This window comes from Ranitomeya imitator, chromosome 5 (genome assembly GCF_032444005.1).
Source record: "Ranitomeya imitator isolate aRanImi1 chromosome 5, aRanImi1.pri, whole genome shotgun sequence".
In the NCBI taxonomy this organism is placed as follows: Eukaryota; Metazoa; Chordata; class Amphibia; order Anura; family Dendrobatidae; genus Ranitomeya; species Ranitomeya imitator.
The window spans coordinates 138694211-138714259 of NC_091286.1; the positions used below are offsets into that span (position 1 = coordinate 138694211).

A 20049-nucleotide genomic window follows, 5' to 3' on the forward strand; every position below is an offset into this window, starting at 1 on the left:
GGTTAAACAAGTTTGCTAACATTGTTACATTAACTTTGTCACTTACAAAATTTATTGCAACTGATGTTTGAGAGCTCTTTCCTCCTTGATTGCGTGGCGAGAAGTGCTGGGCACTGGTTTCTTGGTGTCGCTGTGATCTTTTTCAGTCACAGCTTTGAAAACTTTTGGGTGTAAGTGTTGTAAATGTCTTTTTAGATGGGAAGCTCTCATCAGAGCATTTTTATCACTGCCTGAGTATGCACTGATTTTGCGCTCACAGTATTTATTTTCATCTGTCATGCACTGACACTCAAAATATTTTTTATCTTGAGTTAATGTGATATGCTCAAATATAGCTGACTTCATAGAAAGCTTCTGAGACATTTTGTAATTATAAAAATTTGCTCTCAGAATTATTTTGTCCAGTAAAAAAATAAGCTGAAAAGAAAAAACAATGTGTTTCAGCTCACCCGCATGGTGGAATTTTCCATAGTCCAAATGTAATCCGAGCACGGAAAGCGTCTCTGTCCAACGCTGAGGTTGATGAGCAAAAAGGAAAAAAAAAAAAAAATCCAGCTCCAGGAGTAAAATTAAACAACATTTTTTTATTAAATATCTTTAAAAATTGGAAAGCTGCTTACCAAAAATATAAATCACAAAATAAGGATGAAGACAAACATCAATTCGCTGGACGCGTTTCGAGCTTATGCTGAAGTTTAAGAGCACTTTTAGCGCTCGAAACGCGTCCAGCGAATTGATGTTTGTCTTCATCCTTATTTTGTGATTTATATTTTTGGTAAGCAGCTTTCCAATTTTTAAAGATATTTAATAAAAAAAAAAATTGTTTAATTTTACTCCTGGAGCTGGATTTTTTTCCTTTTTGCTCAAAAAAATAAGCTACCTTAGTTGGCCTGTGCAAAAATGTTCGACTACTAGCTGTCGGGGGCGCAGGCAATTTCAGGAGAATCAAGCTGGTCAAATGTAAATGTATTTAATGAGATGATAAATAGTGTTGCGCCACCCCCCTAGTGTTCGAGTTCGGTTAGGTTTGTCGGATTGGGGTGTGTTCGGCAAATGTTCGTCGACGTTCGACGAACACCGTCAACCCCATTAAAACCACATACAAACACATAGAAAACAAATAGAAAACACATTAGAAGGTGTCCAAAAGCTGACAAACTGCTCAGAAGATACAACAAACACATGGAAAAGTCAGAACTACATATACTCATGCGAAAAGAAAAGAGGTGGAGGAGTAAAAGGAGAAGGAGACACAGATATAGGCATGTCATGCCCTTCTAAAATCAAGAAAGGCTGGAGTAAAAATCTAAAATCAGCCTACCAACACTCAGACGTCATGACAAAAATGTTTTAAAAAGAAATATCTTTAGGTAGAATGGTGGGTCCATTCAGAACACTTTCCTTAGATGAAGTAGTGGTAGCCCCGTTGGGAGTCATGCCAAAAAAGGAACCCAATACATTCAAACTAATCTACCATTTGTCATATCCAAGGGGCAGGTCAGTAAACGACAACATTGACGCGGAACCAAGTACAGTACTATATACTGTACCTCCTTTGACGAGGCTATCAGGCGGGTCAAGAAGTTGGGAAGGGGCACCCTAATGACCAAAACAGACATTGAGGGGGCGTTCCGGTTACTACCTGTGCCTCCGAATAGTGTCCGCCTATTGGGCTGCTTCTGTGAAGGAGCATACTACATAGATCACTATTTGCCCATGGGGTGCTTCATATCCTACTCACTATTTGAGGCGTTTAATTGCTTCCTCGAATGTGTCGTCATGGACGTTTCTTAGGGGGCACATATTATCCATTACCTTGACGACTTCTTATGCCTGGGCCCACAAGATTCGCCACAGTGTGAATACACACGGTAGTCCACCTGTGAGAAGGAGAGTGCTGGAGGATGTGCGAACACCCCAGAGCCAAGGGGTTAGATTGAGAAAGGAAGAAGACGGTGTAGCTTGCTTCATGGGTGGGGTACTCTGCTGAGTAGCAGAAACTGCTACTAGGCCCAAAAGGATTTCCTGGGCTAGATGCAGTTAAAAATTAGTAATTAGATAAACAGGCAGTGTAGCTTGCTTCATGGGTGGGGTACTGTTCTGAGTAGCAGATGCTGCGACTAGGCCCAAAGTATTGCCTGGGCTAGATGCAGTTAAAAATTAGTAGTTAGATAAACAGGTGGTGTAGCTCGCTTCATGGATGGGCTACTGTGCTGACTAGCAGACACTGAAGCTTTGGAGCAGACCTCTGAATCCCAGGCCATAGTATGAGTAAACAGCTCTGCAGACTCAACCATCTGTGTTACCCCAAGCCATAGTGTAAGTAGTTATGGGCAGCACGGTGGCTTAGTGGTTAGCACAGCAGCCTTGCAGCGCTGGAGTCCTGGGTTCTAATCCCACCTTGGACAACATCTGCAAAGAGTTTGTATGTTCTCTCCGTGTTTGCGTGGGTTTCCTCCAGGCACTCCGGTTTCCTCCCACATTCCAAAGACATACTGATAGGGAATTTAGATTGTGAGCCCCATCGGGGACAGCGATGATAATGTGTGCAAACTGTAAAGCGCTGCATAATATGTTAGCGCTATATAAAAAAATAAAGATTATTATTATGTAGTTTCTAAAGATTAAAAGGGGGGGCGACCCCACCTACCTGGAATTGACGATGCCAACATCATGTAAAACACAGCAAGGGGACTCCAAAAAGAGTCTCTATTCTTTCCAAAAATAGGGCAAAAGACACCACTTAAGTGGCATCAATTTCGCCAGAGTTTCTTAAAATGGTTGGTGAGGTGATTTTCAAAAATCATCAAGCTTTTAGTCTCCCCAGGATGACACAGGGGTACAAAAGTCCTTGCGGATCCAGGATTTGTTCATCTTAATTAACGTTAGTCCGTCTACATTGTCACTGGATAGCCGCGTGTGCTTATCTGTCAGCACACCACCAGCAGCACTGAACACACGTTCAGAGAGAACGCTGGCTGCGGGGGACGACAAAATCTCCAAGGTGTGAGTGGCGAGCTCAGGCCATTTTTCCAGATTAGAAGCCCAAAATGAGCAAGGGCCCAGTTCCACAGTCATGGCATCGATGTTAACTTGGAGATACTAGTGTACCATCCTCTCTACGCATTGGCTAAGCGTCAGACTTCTTGTCTCCTGTGGCCTTGCAAAGGATGGTCTAAAAAATTCTTGAAACAATTGGAAAATATTGCTGTTACCACCAGATACGATGTTACTCTTACAGTTGGAGTGATGACTCGACAGTCCCACGGTTGGCAAGTTAGACATCAGAGATTCACTACTTGCACCACTGGTGTTTTGTGGAATAGAAGATGTAAGATTCTGTAACAGTCTCTGCTGATACTCCTGCATGCGTGAATCCCTTTCTATGGCAGGAATTATTTCACCAAATTTACTTTTGTACCACGAATCTAGGAATGTGGCAACCCAGTAGTTGGCTTTACTTCAGATTCTGACAATCCAAGGGTCATGTTGCAGGTAGTGCAGCAAGAAGGCACTCATGTGTCTTGCGAATCCAGGAGGACCAAGTCCTTGTTGTGTTGGTGGCGGCGAGGTGAGACTCATTCTTCCTTCCTCTGCTCTCTCCCCCCAACCTCGCACAACAGAAATTTGATCAAGGTCTCCCTCATCTGATGAGTCTTCCATGCCCAGCGCCAGTTCGTCCTCCACTTCTTCCCCGGCTCCTGCACCTTCCTCAGTTTGGCTGCTACTATACGCCCTCGGTAATCCCTCTCCCCCCACCCTCCAATGCCAGCTGCCTTGGTTCTGCCGACCGTCTGGACCTTGGAGATATTATCCCTTCCGCATACGACTCCTCCTGTTCCTCCTCCTCTTGTCCCACCACCTGACTCCGAATACTGTTTAAGGTGTGCTCCAGCATGTAAATGACAGGAATAGTAATGCTGATAATGGCATCATCAGCACTAAACATCTTCGTCACTATTTCAAAACTGTGCAGAAGGGTGCATAGGTCCCTGATCTGAGACCAATTCTGCAGGGTAATTTGCCTCACCTCTGGATCTCGTTGGCCCAGGCTATACGTTATAACGTATTGCACCAGGGCTCATCGGTGCTGTTACAGTCGCTGCAACATGTGCAGAATTGAATTCCACCATGTGGGCACATCACATTTCAGCCGGTGAACTGGCAGGCTCAACGACTTTTGTAGAGATGTAAGTCGTTGAGCTGCGGGATGCGGACGGCAGAAGTGAGCACACAGCGACCGTGCCCTCTGCAGAAGCCCATCTAGTCTGGGATAGTGGGATAAAAATTGCTGGACAACCAGGTTCAAAACGTGAGCCATACAAGGCATGTGTGTGACATTGCCCTGGCGAAGGGCCACACCCAGGTTTGCAGGATTTTCGCACATGGACTTCCCTGGCTGCAGGTTTAGTGGAGACAACCATTGATGGAACTTGGTCTCCAGAGCTGACCACAACTCCACAGCTGTGTGACTAACATTTCCCAGACATTTCAAGTTAAACACCACCTGATGCCGTTGAGCCCTGGTGACAGCATAGTAAGGAGGTGTGCAGGATTCCTTCTGCACAGTTAGAATGCGGGTGGCATTACCAGACAGGCTTTGGGTGCAGGTGGAGGACCGAGAGGAGGTTGAAGAGGCAGATGCAGTGGAGGAACTTCTAGATACAGAGGATCGACGCGCAACTCGCAGGGATGGCAAAACTTGGACAGCAGCCCCTTCCCCTGATGTCACCATAGTTACCCAGTGCCCAGTCACCGACATGTAACGCCCCTGTCCATGTCTACTCGTCCAAGTGTCTGTGGTGAAATGCACCCTGTCACACACAGAGTTTCTCAAGGAAGCGGTGATGTGTGCGACATGCTGGTGTAGCGCAGGCACAGCTTTCTTTGAGAAGTAGTGGTGACTGAGCATCTGGTACTGGGGCACTGTGATGGACATAAGGTCTCGAAAATCCTCTGTGTCCACCAGGTGGGAAGGTAGCATTTCTGTAGCCAACAGCTTGCAGGTGGTGAAATTCAACCTCTTATCTTTGTCATGGCTAGGAGGAAATGTGTTATGACCTGGTGGTTAAGAGGCCACACTGAAATGACCTGGTGGCTAAAACACAACATGGAACGAGCTCTGAGAAGGTGGTATCTCTACTGACCGCAGTCCCTAATCCTAACAACACAACTAGAAAAAGCCGTGGGATGTTCCTGACACTCCCTAGACACCTCGTCACAGCCTAAGATATAACTACCCCTAAAGAAGGAAATAGAAAGCTATCTTGCCTCAGAGAAACCCCCAAAAGGAAAGACAGCCCCCCACAAATATTGACTGTGAAAGGAGAGGGAAATGACGAACACAGAAATGAAATTAGAATTCAGCAAAGGGGAGGCCAATACTAAACTAGATAGACAGGAGGTCGATTTTAGTAAACCAACTAGCACCCTTAATCCGAGCAAACAAATCAGAAAGCAAAGGTAACGGATACTGGAATTTGACAGTGATCTTATTGAGAAGGCGATAATCTATACAGGGTCTCAAGGAGCATCCTTCTTGGCAACAAAAAAAAATCCCACTCCCAACGGTAACGAAAACGGGCGAATATGCCCTTTCTCCAAGGACTCCTTTACATAACTCCGCATAGTGGCATGCTCTGGCACAGACATATTGAAAAGTCGGCCCTTAGGGGAACTTACAGCCAGGAATCAAATGAATGGCACAATCGCAGTCCCTATGAGGAGGCAGGGAACTGGACTTGGGCTCATCAAATACATCCTGGAAATCCGACAAAAACTCAGGAACTTCAGAAGAAGGGGACGAGGAAATGGACATCAAAGGAATATCACTATGTATCCCCTGACAACCCCAACCAGTCACAGACATAGATCTCCAATCCAGCACTGGATTATGTTCCTGTAACCATGGAAAACCCAGCACAACAACATCATGCAAATTATGCAACACCAAAAAACGAATATTTTCCTGATGTGCTGGAGCCATGCACATGGTTAACTGTGTCCAGTACTGAGGTTTATTCTTGGCCAATGGCGTGTCATCAATCCCCCTTAAGGGAATAGGACTCTGCAAAGGTTCCAAGGAAAAACCACAGCGCCTGGCAAACTCTATGTCCATTAAGTTCAGGGCAGCGCCAGAATCCACAAATGCCATAACAGAAAAGGACGACAATGAGCAAATCAGGGTAACAGACAAGAGAAATTTAGGCTGCACAGTACTAATGGTAACAGACCTAGGGACCCTCCTAGTACGTTTAGGGCAATCAGAAATAGCATGAGCTGAATCACCACAGTAAAACCACAGGCCATTCTGACGTCTGAATTTCTGCCTTTCTGCTCTAGTCAAAATCCTATCACATTGCATAGGCTCAGGACTTCGCTCAGAGGACACTGCCATATGGTGCACCGCCTTGCGCTCACGCAAGCGCCGATCAATCTGAATGGCTAGAGACATAGACTCGCTCAAACCGGCAGGCGCAGGAAAGCCCACCATAACATCTTTAAGGGTTTCAGAAAGACCTTTTCTGAAAATAGCAGCCAGCGCCTCTTCATTCCATTTAGTGAGCACAGACCATTTTCTAAATTTCTGGCAATATAACTCTGCCGCTTCCTGACCCTGACACAGGGCCAACAGTGTTTTCTCAGCATGCTCTACAGAGTTAGGTTTGTCATACAACAATCCGAGCGCCTGAAAAAATGCATCTACATTCAATAATGCCGGATTCCCTGTTTCAAGAGCAAATGCCCAGTCTTGAGGATCACCACGCAGTAAGGATATGATGATTTTCACTTGCTGAATGGGATCACCAGAAGAACGGGGTTTCAAAGCAAAAAACAATTTGCAGCTATTTTTAAAGTTCAAAAACTTGGATCTGTCCCCAAAAAACAAATCAGGAGTAGGAATTCTTGGCTCTAGAGCCGGAGTCTGAACAATATAATCTTGGATACTCTGGACTCTTGTAGCAAGTTGATCCACACGAGAAAACAAACCCTGAACCTCCATACCAGAGCATATATCCAGCACCACCCAGATATCAAGAGGAAAAAAAAGACAGAACAGAGCACAGAAAAAAAAATGGTTCAGAACTTTTTTTTTTCCTTCTTTTGAGATGCATTCAATTCATTCTTGGCCTGTTGTACTGTCATGACCTGGTGGTTAAGAGGCCACACTGAAATGACCTGGTGGCTAAAACGCAACATGGAACGAGCTCTGAGAAGGTGGTATCTCTACTGACCGCAGTCCCTAATCCTAACAACACAACTAGAAATAGCCGTGGGATGTTCCTGACACTCCCTAGATACCTCGTCACAGCCTAAGATATAACTACCCCTAAAGAAGGAAATAGAAAGCTATCTTGCCTCAGAGAAACCCCCAAAAGGAAAGACAGCCCCCCACAAATATTGACTGTGAAAGGAGAGGGAAATGACGAACACAGAAATGAAATTAGAATTCAGCAAAGGGGAGGCCAATACTAAACTAGATAGACAGAGAGCAAAGGATACTGTGCGGTCAGTATTAAAAACTACAAAATCCACGCAGAGTTTACAAAAATGAACTCCACACCGACTCACGGTGTGGAGGGGCAAATCTGCATTCCCAGAGCTTCCAGCTAGCCTAAATAAGACATAGTGACAAGCTGGACAAAAGAGACAAAATGCAAAGCAATAGAGTCAAAACAAATGGACAAACAAAACTAGCAAAACTTATCTTTTGCAGACAAGGACTGGCCATATGAGAAATCCAAGGGAAGAATCAAATCCAACCAAGAACATTGACAGCAGGCATGGACTAAATCCCAGAGCAGGTTTAAATAACAAACCCAGGCAAGGCGATTAGTGAAGGCAGCTGCTACAGCTACCTAACGGAGCAGCAGTTCCACTCGAAACCACCAGAGGGAGCCCAAGGGCAGAACTCGCAAACATACCATTAGCAACCACAGGAGGGAGCTCCAGAATGGAACTCACAACAGAAATGGTCTTTTACTTGTCCACATCTGAGGGACCGAGGGCTGGCTGCCATGCGTAGACGGGATTGAGTATGGTGTCCGGCAAACTGCTGGTCTGTGAGGAAGGTGCAGGCAGAGATATTATGTTGCCTTGATCAAAATGTGGTGGTCTCGATGTCAGAGAGCGCTCAACACTAGCAGATGTTTCCACTTGCAAATCTACTGACGACCTGCCAATCACACTCTCTGTTGTGGGTAAAGAGGTGGAAGGTCTGCGTCCAAAACCATGTGCGACTGCTGTCCCCACAGTCACAAAGGATGAAGAGACCGTGGATGCACTTGATGGGGCAGACGGTGGTTGGCCCAGCCCACTAGGCCGCATTGTAGCACAGTGAGCTTCCCACTGCAACTTATGCCTCATATCCATGTGAAGTTTCATGCATGAGGTACTCAAACTATTCATGTTTGGCCTCTACTGAGATTTTGGTGACAAATCTTACAGACAACATGAGTTGGGTCATCCTTTGCAATCTCAAAAATGCCCAGGGTATGCAAGGTTAGAGCCCATGAGACCTGAAGAACCACCACGATTTGTGCACAGAGGCACAGTTGTGGTTGAGGATGCAGTTGATGACTTGCTTCCAGTACTCTGTCTCTGTCCAGGAAGGCGCAACCTAACGTCATCATCATACTAGTCACTAGCTTCCTCCTCCACCTCCTCTGCTGACCTCATGGACTGGCGGACTGTGGGTTGACAGTAAATGGGGTTTCCAACCTCGTCATCCTCACCCTGTGTGTTCTCACACCTGTCGTCCTCAGAGCCAACCTCTTCCTGCCCTGATGGAAGAGTCAAGTTTTCATTCCAATCAGGTATATCAGTCTCATCATCATCTTCCTCATTGTCTCCACCAACAGGAGTTACAGTTTGGGAACGAGGGTCTACATTATGCTCAGAACCTTCTTCATCTGGGCCTGGATCCGACACACAAAGATTCTGGGCATCATTGCAGATCATTTCCTCGTCTGGATTCACAGAATCTCTGGAGCAGACCTCTGATTCCCAGGCTATAGTATGATTAAACAGCTCTGCAGACTCAACCATTTGTGTTACCTCATACTCAGACGGGTGGCTGGAGACTTGGGAGCTATGAGGAAGCAAATGCGATTGGGGTGACACCTCTGAGGACTCGAGTATTTGTGATGTTGAAGTTGAGGTGGAGGAGAGCCCACTTGAATGAGCACTTGATATCCGATCAAGCACCTGCTGTTTTTGTGCCTCATCTGGAATTTTTGGCGATGCTATTAGCGATGGTCGTAAGAAAGGGATCATATCAGATTGTCCACGAAAAGAAGTAGACATTTTACTTTGGCTGGAAGATGGTCTTTCTTCTGCAGATGTTACTGTTGCTTTACCACCTAGCCCACGGACACAATCTTTTTTCCCTTTCCAACACACCTATTCCCCTTTCCACCAGCAGCAGGCCTTTTGCCGCTCATTTTGGTGCTTAACTAATTGGCAACTCTGTAGTTGTTGGCACAAAAAACGATGGATGGAAACCGAGCAGAGCTGAGTGGCCAAACTGTGGTACTAGGTCCAAAACAATTTACTGGGTTAGATGCAGTAAAAGTTTAGATACACAGGCAGAGTAGCTAGCTTCACAAGCGGGCTACTCTGCTAATGTCCAGACACTGCTACTAAGCCCAAAACGATTTACTGGGTTAGATGCAGTAAAAATTTAGATACACAGGCGGAGTAGCTAGCTTCACAGGCAGGCTACTCCGCTGACATCCAGACACTGCTACTAGGCCCAAAACGATTTACTGGGTTAGATGCAGTAAAAATTTAGATACACAGGCGGTGTAGCTAGCTTAACAGGTGGGCTACTCAGATGACTACCAGACAATGCTACTAGCTCAAAAGGATTGGCTGAGCTAGATTACACCAAATGCTGTGACAAACACTTGCACAGCACTGGCACAGACCTGCCTTGCAAAAAGTGCTATGAACTACTGTAACCTACCCTGAAAAGGGGTGATATTACAACCAGTCCCGACTCCCTAAACCGATCTCTCTCTATATAACTGAAAATTTGCTCGCAAAAACACTCTTAGGCTGCCGTAACACTAGCAGTATTTGGTCAGTATTTTACATCAGTATTTGCAAGCCAAAACAAGGAGTGGGTGATAAATGCAGAAGTGGTGCATATGTTTCTGTTATACTTTTCCTCTATTCGTTCCACTCCTGGTTTTGGCTTACAAATACTGATGTAAAATACTGACCAAATACTGCTAGTGTGACGGCAGCCTTAGACTGTATAGCGCCCACAGCAGCAGCGGTGCCGTCTAACACTAAGCTGCAGCAGTGAGGTAATGGTGGCGACGAGGAATATGGCTGGTTCTCATAGGGCAAGGACATGTGACATACACAGCAAATGACACATGCCCTTGCTTGTGTGCATCACATGCACATTGCTGTGTGTGTGTGTGCACTGTTGATAGGCTGAGAGACTGCACCGCCCCACTATAAATGTGGGAAAGAAAAAAAATGGAGATCGACTTTATTTCAGCACAGATCTATACCCCCCCCCCCCACACACACACACACACACACACACACTATTCACTGAAACAGTCTATTAACATTGATAAACAGTTTTAATGTGAAGATCAAGTTAGGCTTTTGGTGAACGAACAGTTATCGAACAGAAACTTGAACTGCCGGATTTTTGAGCAAATTGTTCGAGTTCATCGAATGACTCGAACACTGCCCAAAACAGCTCAAATTTGCCACTTTGACAGTAAAAATCATGAAGGAGAATTGACCCCATAACTGAGCATATTTACACCATTGCATAATAATTGGGAATATCCCTTTAAAAAAAGTAATATCTGCAGATTATTTTACCTTTTCCCCCCTACGTTGGATTTTTTAAAAATTTTTTGCAAGGCTGAGCAAGGAGCTCGGCAAGCTGGAAAGCCCCCAAGGCACATGTTAGGATTTGTTTCAGCTTTGTATTAGCATGCTTTGGGGTAGTGTGGTGCCACCTGCAGGTCATTTTTCTTACTGCAGGTTTATGAAAATTAGTGTTTAAAGTTTATTTTGTGATAACATCAAGGAGGAGTGGTTTGTTTGGCTATTTTCTTGCTGAAGGGGGCAAGTTTACCTTTCAAATGGTGTATCATTTGTGTGTGTGAGTGCAGTGTGAACGGAGATACAAAGTAATCACTGAAAAAGAGTGTTTTGAAATAATATAGAAGGATTGTAATTCCTGAAGAATAGGAATTATGCATCATTTTGAATATATATATACAGTATATATATATATATAATGATACCAATTAACTCAATTTGATCCTTTGACAGATATATTTCTCTTTTTGTAGGTGTGTGCCAGAATCACCTCGATGGCTTATCTCTCAAAATCGTAAAACTGAAGCTAATGCAATTATTAATCAAATTGCGAAGAGAAATAAGAAAGCGGCTCCAGATGCTATACAAGTAAATAACACAATCTATTCAAGTTATGGAAAGAAACACTCTACTTTGTTACCGTATTAAATTGTCCCTATCATTTAAAAAAAAAATGCATATGTTAAATACTAGATGGTGGACCGATTATAACGCATCGGGTATTCTAGAATATGTATGTAGTTTACTTATGAAGATTTTAGAATAATATATTGAATACACAGGATTCAGGCAGCCGCGACCAATTAGCGAAGCGTGGTTCAAGTCCTATTCGCGGGTGGACTGCGCCTGTTGCTGATTGTTCGTGGTCGGCCCGTATATTGCACAGCCACGTAGTATATAACAGCCCACGCAGTAAATAGCACAGCCACATAGTATATAGCACAGCCACGTAGTATATAGCACAGCCACGTAGTATATAGCACAGCCCACGGAGTATATAGCACAGCCTACGGAGTATATAGCACAGTCCATGGAGTGTATAACAGCCCACATAGCATATAACACAGCCACATAGTTTATAACAGCCCATGTAGCATATAACATAGCTCAGGTAGTATATAACAGCCCACGCACGCAGTATATAACACAGGCCACTTAGTGTATAAGACAGGCCACGTAGTGTATAACACAGGCCACATAGTGTATAGCACAGGCCACGTAGTGTATAGCACAGGCCATGTAGTGTATAGCACAGGCCACGTAGTATATTGCACAGCCCACATAGTACATTGCACAGTCCACGTAGTACATTGTTCAGCCCACATAGTACATTGCACAGCCCACGTAGTACATTGCACAGCCCATGTAGTACATTGCACAGCCACATAGTATATAGCAATGTGGGCATCATATCCCTGTTAAAAAAAGAATTAAAATAAAAAATAGTTATATACTCACTCTCCGTCAGCCCCCGGATCCAAGCGAAGCGTTTAAATCCCGCGAGACCAATCAGCGACATTGGCGCTGGATTTAAATCCCACTTCGCTGATTCGTCGCGCCCAGCCGGCACGACTAATCAGCGACATTGGCGCAGGATTTAAATAATGCTTTGCTGATTGCTCGTGCCGGCTACGAGCGACCAATCAGCGCCATTGGCGCGGGATTTAAATCACGCTTCGCTGATTGCTCGTGCCGGCTACGAGCGACCAATCAGCCCCATTGGCGCGGGATTTAAATCCCGCTTCGCGATTTAATGTTAAAAATAATAAAAAATCATTATATACTCACTTTCCAGATCCAGCCCAGGCCTTTCCCACTCCTCGCGATGCTCCGGTGGCCGGTCCATGCATTGCGGTCTCGCGAGATGATGACGTAGCCGTCTCTTTTTTATTTTTTTTTATTATTTTTAACATTATATCTTTTTACTATTGATGCTGCATAGGCAGCATCAATAGTAAAACGTTGGTCACACAGCATTAATAGCAGCGTTAATGAAGTGTGTTAGGCTGATTTCACACTTGCGTTTTTGAACGCATGCGTTTTAAAAAAAAAACGCATGGTGCAAAAACGCATGTAAACGCGTGTAAACGCTGCGTTTTTTGACGCATGCGTTTAACACATGCGTCAAAAAAACGCAGCGTTTACACACGTTTACATGCGTTTTTGTATGCGTTTGCGTTTTTTTTAGCATTCCCCCCCCAAAAAAAAAAGAGCAAAAAAAAGGTATCCAGACACAACCAATGGGAATAGAGAGGGCATATGTGATTGTCTCTCAATATATTGACCCTAGGGGTACAGAAATTTTCACAGCTTGCTACTGTTTCCGGTGTCATGATGGATCTTTCCATGGAGAGCTTTTATTTTAACCTGGATTTCAGCTTCAAGATTTTCCTGGCCTGTGCTTTTGCTTGGGAGCAAGACCGAAACCGCCAAAGATGGAGAAGGAGACAGCGTAGGCGTTTTTGGAGGCACCCCATCATTGAAGTGCGTGAGAGCCGTGGAGCCTATCACACGCTCTATGCGGAGCTGAATGCCAACCCGGAGAAATTCCAGGATTACACGAGAATGTCACAAGAATCGTTCATGGATTTACTGTCTCGTGTCCAAGGATCCATACGGCGACAGAACACACGGCTCCGTAGAGCGATTCCACCCGAGGAACGTCTGCTAGTGACATTACGGTACGTTCCAAAACTAAACCAATGACAGTCCAAATTTTGGTTATGACATGTATTTTATGTTTTTTTTTTCTTTTTGTTATTTTTAAACACACCATAAAAAGAGTAGATTTTAAATGTTTTTTTTGTTTGTTTCTTTTTCTTCTAGATTTCTTGCCACAGGAGAGAGTTTATCTTCCCTCCACTTCCAATACCGCCTTGGAATATCAACCCTGTCCGGAATCGTTGTGGACACCTGTCGTGCGTTATGGAATGTACTCCGTGAGGAGTTTATACCAGTACCCACCGTGGACATGTGGCGTGAAATTTCTGATAAATTTTTGAACGTGTGTGATTTCCCCAACTGTCTAGGGGCGGTGGATGGAAAGCACATCCGCATTATCAAACCTGCCAGAATCGGATCTGAGTTTTTTAACTACAAAAAATATTTTTCAGTAGTTCTCATGGCAATAGCGGATGCGGAGTGTCGCTTCATCGCCGTGGACATTGGAGCTTTTGGCCGTGGCAATGATTCCCAGACTTTTAAGAGCTCGGATATGGGCCGTCGTGTGTATGGCAACAATTTTAATTTTCCCACTCCACAGCCTCTCCCCAACACTCAAGGCCCACCGCTGCCATTTGTTATGGTTGGGGATGAGGCCTTCCAGATGTGTGAAAATCTCCTGAAGCCATATTCTAGTAGGGACTTGGACCACACTAGAAGGATCTTCAACTACAGACTGACCAGGGCCAGAAGAACAGTAGTGTGCACCTTTGGCATTCTGGTTGCTAAATGGCGCATTCTTGCAACAGCCATAAATCTAAAAGTGGAAACCGTGGACGAGGTGGTCAAAGCCTGTGTGGTTCTACAGAATTACCTCATTGCTAAGGAGCGACCCCACATTGAACTTGATGAACCAGTTTCACACCCACTGCCTGATGTTCAGCATCACCCGATGCGGTCAACTGCAGCCGTTGGTCTTATGCGGGACCAATTTGCGGCCTATTTTGTTTCCGATATTGGACGGGTGTCATGGCAGGACAATGTTGTGTAAATGTCCTGTTGTATGTTTATCTTTACCAATTATTAAATACTGATACAAATTTTTCAAATTAATAAACTTGAGTGTTGGTTGTGTTGACCGTGTCTCCTATCTTTTTCCTCTCTAAACAAAGGTTGACCAAAGATGGGCAGTAGATATGTATGTATATCATATTTAGTAATCCAAAACCAGGAGTGGGTGATAGATGATGAGGTAATAGTTATTATTTTAATATCATAATTGACCTCTTATATTGTTGCACTCCCTATTTTGGTTTACAAATAATGATATAAAACACTGGCCGCATACTTATAATAATGGAAACAATGTTGATTTATTGGTAACCATGTTGATTTATTGGTAATCTTGTTGACTGTCACGCTCTCTATAGCCATCAAGTCAAGTGTAAGAAATAATGAATTCATGATAAACATATACATGCTCATGAATTCACAATTTCTTACACCTGGCCAGGTGAGTGTTAGGGCTAGCCGAACGCACCGAGTAAATCGAGATGTTTATTGATATTGGTGCGTTCGCAGCCCAGGGTCCACCGTGCAGGAGTACCTGCTGCTAGCAAACGGCGGAGCTATATGGCGGTATAGACTAACTCAGTTAATTCACTGAGTAGCCATGAAAGGAAAGCACTGTGCCCTGTTAGACTCCACAGAGGCACAGGCTAACTGCCCAAACAGAGAGCAGTCAGTGGTCACACAAACACACAAAACTCCTCGCCGGAGGAGCCAGCATTCTAGGGGCTTATTTCAGCCGGGTCCCTGAATACACTCAGACTCAATCTCCTCGCCGGAGGAGCCAGCATTCTAGGGGTCTTATTTCAGCCGGGTCCCTGAACACACATACATGTGACCACACTGGCGCAAAGCACATAACATTAGACAATACTAGCGCATGGCCGTGCGGTCATGCGCAGCTTATATAGTTGCAGCACAGGAAGCTGCTACCGAAGTTTTGCCCTTTCAGGACCTTCCTGGAGGACCAATGGGATGCGCTGCAGTACCTGAGCATGTGACCCTCGACCTCCAATGGGAGACCTTGCCCTGGGCATGCTCAGTGTGTGTAAATAAGGACTTAGTCCCTGAGAGGCCTGCTCGCCGCAGATCAGTGCAGGGTACCATAGGAAAGCCAGAAAAGGCAGTAGTGACCCTATGCACAGAATCAGCCTCAGCGAGACGCTGGGAGCGATGTCTCCACTGAGCAGACCCCACTGCGGCCGATGCTGAATGGGAGACCGGAGCAGACATGGATCGAGATTCCCCCTGTGCAGCAGAGGAAACTCGACTCCTAACATTACCCCCCCCTCCTAGGGGCCCCCCCCCTTGAGCCTCACTACGCTCAAAAGCTGCAATAAGCAGCGGAGCCCGAATGTGCTCCACAGGCTCCCAGGTTCTATCCTCTGGGCCGTGACCCTTCCAGTCCACCAGATAAAATTGCTTGCCACGTACCACCTTGCACCCCACAATAGCATTCACCTCAAACTCATCCGTGGATGAACCCGATGTCCCAGCAGATGACTCAGAAAACCGGGACAAACGAACGGGCTTTAAGAGGGAAACGTGAAAAGTATCGGTGATACCAACGCATGGAGGAATAGCCAAACGGTAGACCACAGGGTTGACCTGTTCCAGAACCTTAAACGGGCTAATGTAGCGAGGAGCAAACTTAGTGGACTCAACTCGCAGCCTGATGTTACGGGCGGAGAGCCACACTAAGTCGCCAGGAGCAAAGACCGGAGCGGGGCGCCGGTGTGTATCAGACAAAACCCTCATTCTCTCCTTGGAGGCCCGGATGGCATCCTGTGTGCGGTCCCAGATGTCACGTGCCTCCACCGCCCAGTCTGCCACCCTAGAATCGGTGGATGACACGGGCATGGGCACAGGGACACGCGGATGCTGGCCGTAATTAAGGAGAAAAGGTGTTTGACCAGTGGAATCGGCTATGGCGTTGTTCAAGGCAAATTCCACCCAAGGTAGCAAAGATGCCCAGTCATCCTGCCTAGCAGAGATGAAATGTCGCAAATATGTCACCAGAGTCTGGTTGGTTCTCTCCACCAACCCATTTGTCTCGGGATGGTATGCAGAGGAGAGGTTTAACTCTATGCTGAGTAAACGGCAGAGCTCTCTCCAAAACCGAGACACGAACTGGGGACCCCGATCGCTGACAATCTTATCAGGCATACCATGCAATCGGAAAACGTGCTTAATGAACAACACCGCCAAGGCCCGTGCTGAGGGTAACCGAGGAAGCGGCACCAAATGCACCATCTTAGAGAAATGGTCGGTGACAACCCAAATAATGGAGCAGCCACGCGACTTGGGTAAGCCCACCACAAAGTCCATCCCGACCATCTCCCAGGGCCTGTCTGCCACCGGTAGAGGGTAAAGCAACCCAGCAGGCCGTTGCCGAGGAGACCGATTCTGGGCGCAAGAAACGCACGCCTGAATATAGTCCCTGACATCTCGGGCCATATGCGGCCACCAGTATGTTCTCGCCAAAAGCTCAGATGTCCTCTTGGTCCCAAAATGTCCACCCACTCTGGAGGAGTGAGCCCAAGAGAGAACCTTCGGTCGCAAGTTAGCTGGTACGAAAGTCTTGCCCGGGGGCACAGACTCTAGCGAAACCGGAGCTACAGTTCTCAGGCTCTCAGAAGGGACAATAAGCCGAGGCTCCTCCTCCTCCGATGACACTACGGAGCGGGAGAGAGCGTCAGCACGAACGTTCTTCTCCCCGGAGAGGAAATGGAGAGTAAAATGGGAGAAGAACAGGGACCATCTAGCCGGCGAGAATTCAGCCGCTGGGTCGTTTGTAGATATACCAAGTTCTTGTGGTCAGTGAAGACTTGGAATGGAAAGCGAGCTCCCTCCAAGAGATGTCTCCACTCTGAAAAAGCCAACTTCATGGCTAGCAACTCCCTGTCCCCGATGGAATAATTCCTCTCCGCTGGTGTGAAGGTCTTGGAGAAGAAGAAGCAAGGATGCTTCCGACCTTGAGCATCCTGTTGGAAAAGGACTGCTCCAGCACCAACGGATGAGGCATCCACCTCCAAGATAAATGGTTTATCAACATCGGGGCGATGTAGGATGGGAGCACTAGCGAAGTGTCACTTGATCGAGAGAAAGGCTTTGGAGACCTCCTCTGACCACAACTTGGGATTTGCTCCCTTCTTGGTGAGGGCAACCAAGGGAGCTACCAAAGTTGAGAAGTGTGGAATGAACTGGCGATAGTAATTAATGAACCCCATAAAGCGCTGCACCGCTTTAAGAGAATGGGGTTCCTGCCAGTCCATTACAGCCTGTAGCTTGGCAGGATCCATAGCCAAACCCTGGGCAGAGATAATATAACCAAGGAATGGCAAGGACTCCTGCTCAAACACACACTTCTCCAACTTGGCGTAGAGGGAGTTTGCCCATAAGAGGTCGAAGACTTTGCGAACATCTCTCCGATGGGAGTCAATATCTGGAGAGAAGATGAGAATATCATCCAGATAGACTACGACCGAGGTGGTGAGCATATCTCGGAAGATGTCGTTCACAAAATCTTGGAAAACGGCTGGGGCATTACAGAGCCCGAAGGGCATCACCAGATATTCATAGTGCCCATCCCTGGTGTTAAAAGCCGTCTTCCATTCATCCCCCTCACGGATGCGAATCAGGTTGTAAGCACCCCGCAGATCTAACTTTGTAAATACCCTCGCTCCCCGTAGCCTATCAAACAGCTCAGATATCAGGGGTAATGGGTACTTGTTCTTAACGGTGATGGCGTTAAGACCCCTGTAGTCTATGCATAGACGTAAGTCTCCAGTCTTCTTCTGTACGAAGAAGAACCCCGCCCCTGCCGGTGACACTGACTTCCTAATGAATCCTCTTGCCAGATTCTCTTGGATGTACTGGGACATTGCCTCCGTCTCCGGGAGAGATAACGGATAGACTCGACCCCGGGGAGGCTCAGCACCAGGCAAGAGGTCAATAGGACAGTCATTGGGGCGGTGAGGCGGAAGGGTCTCCGCAGCTCTTTTGGAGAACACGTCTGCATAGGGCCAATAGTGCTTGGGGAGAGAGGAAAGATCTGCGGGTACCTGTGTAGTAGCAACCTGAACGCACTCCCTCAGACATCTACCCTCGCAGGATTTACTCCATCCCAAAATTCTCCCAGAGGACCACTCAATATGAGGAGAATGGTAGCGAAGCAATGGTATCCCCAACAGGACCTCATCAATTCCCTCAGGAATGACTAATAGGGAGATTATCTCCTGATGTGATGGAGACACAGATAGCGTGAAAGGAATGGTTTGGTGGGTAATCTGTGAAGGTAGTGTTGACCCATTTACCACTCGAACGGTTACTGGCTTGGCGAGCATCACCAAGGGTATTGCGTGACACTGGGCAAAAGCGGAAGACATAAAGTTACCCTCTGCCCCAGAATCCACGCATAGCCGACCATAAGAGTGGATGGGCCTATGGTAATTGTCCCCTTGAAGGACAACTTTGAGGCAAACGTCGCCGTGTCTAGTGTACCTCCTCCAACTGCCACTAGACGCTGATGTTTCCCCGACCGCTGAGGACCCTTGGAGGCAAGGTGTCCTGACTGCTGGCAAACATGACGGACCTTATGTGCACAGGCAGACTGAGACTTGGATCCCGCTCGTGTCACCTCTAAGGCCTCATGTGACTCGGATGCCTGGACTGGAGATTCCAAAGGTTTGGCGAAGGTGGGAGCCAGCCGAAACCTCTGCCTACACTGGGCTCGCTCCAACCTCCGCTCGTTAAAACGGAGGTCAATACGAGTAGAGACAGTTATTAACTCCTCCAGTGTGGCAGGAATCTCCCTAGTGGCCAGAGCGTCCTTAACGTGGTCAGCCAGGCCCCTCAAAAATATGGGGATAAGGGCTTTATCCGACCACTCCAGCTCGGAAGCTAAAGTACGGAAGCGGACGGAAAAATGGCTGACCAAGGACTCACCCTGAGTTAATGCCAGTAGTTGGAGTGCTGTGTCATGTGTGACTTGAGGTCCTAAAAAGACCTTTTTCAGAGTGCTCAGGAACAACGGAGCACTCTGCACCACATGATCACCACGCTCCCACAGCGGCGTAGCCCACTCCAACGCCCTGTCCGACAAAAGAGACACAATAAATCCCACCTTAGCCCGCTCTGTAGGAAAACGTGCAGCCAGGAGCTCGAGGTGAATAGAGCACTGACTCACGAATCCCCTACAAGTTTTGCTATTTCCAGAAAATTTTTCTGGCAGCGGGAGGCGAGATAATGTCGGAACAGGGGTGGCAGTGGACAAGGTTGCTGCAGCCACGCTGAGGTTGAGCTCTCGAGAGCCGCCAACCTACCCTCCAGCTGCTGGATATACCGCAAAGATTGCTGAATGTCCACCATTTACTAGCCAGACCCTGGCGCTAGTATTCTGTTAGGGCTAGCGGAACGCACCGAGATGTTTATTGATATTGGTGCGTTCGCAGCCCGGGGTCC

General features: G+C 46.5%; 1 protein-coding gene across 1 annotated transcript in view; it reads left to right on the forward strand.

Moving 5' to 3' along the window:
- LOC138637695 (solute carrier family 22 member 2-like) overlaps positions 1 to 20049 on the forward strand; it is a 207939-nt gene that overhangs the window by 126485 nt on the left and 61405 nt on the right. Inside the window, exon 5 of the mRNA XM_069726559.1 lies at positions 11331 to 11445. Within this exon, the coding sequence (XP_069582660.1) occupies positions 11331 to 11445 (115 nt within the window). The remainder of the gene's footprint in view (positions 1 to 11330; positions 11446 to 20049) is intronic.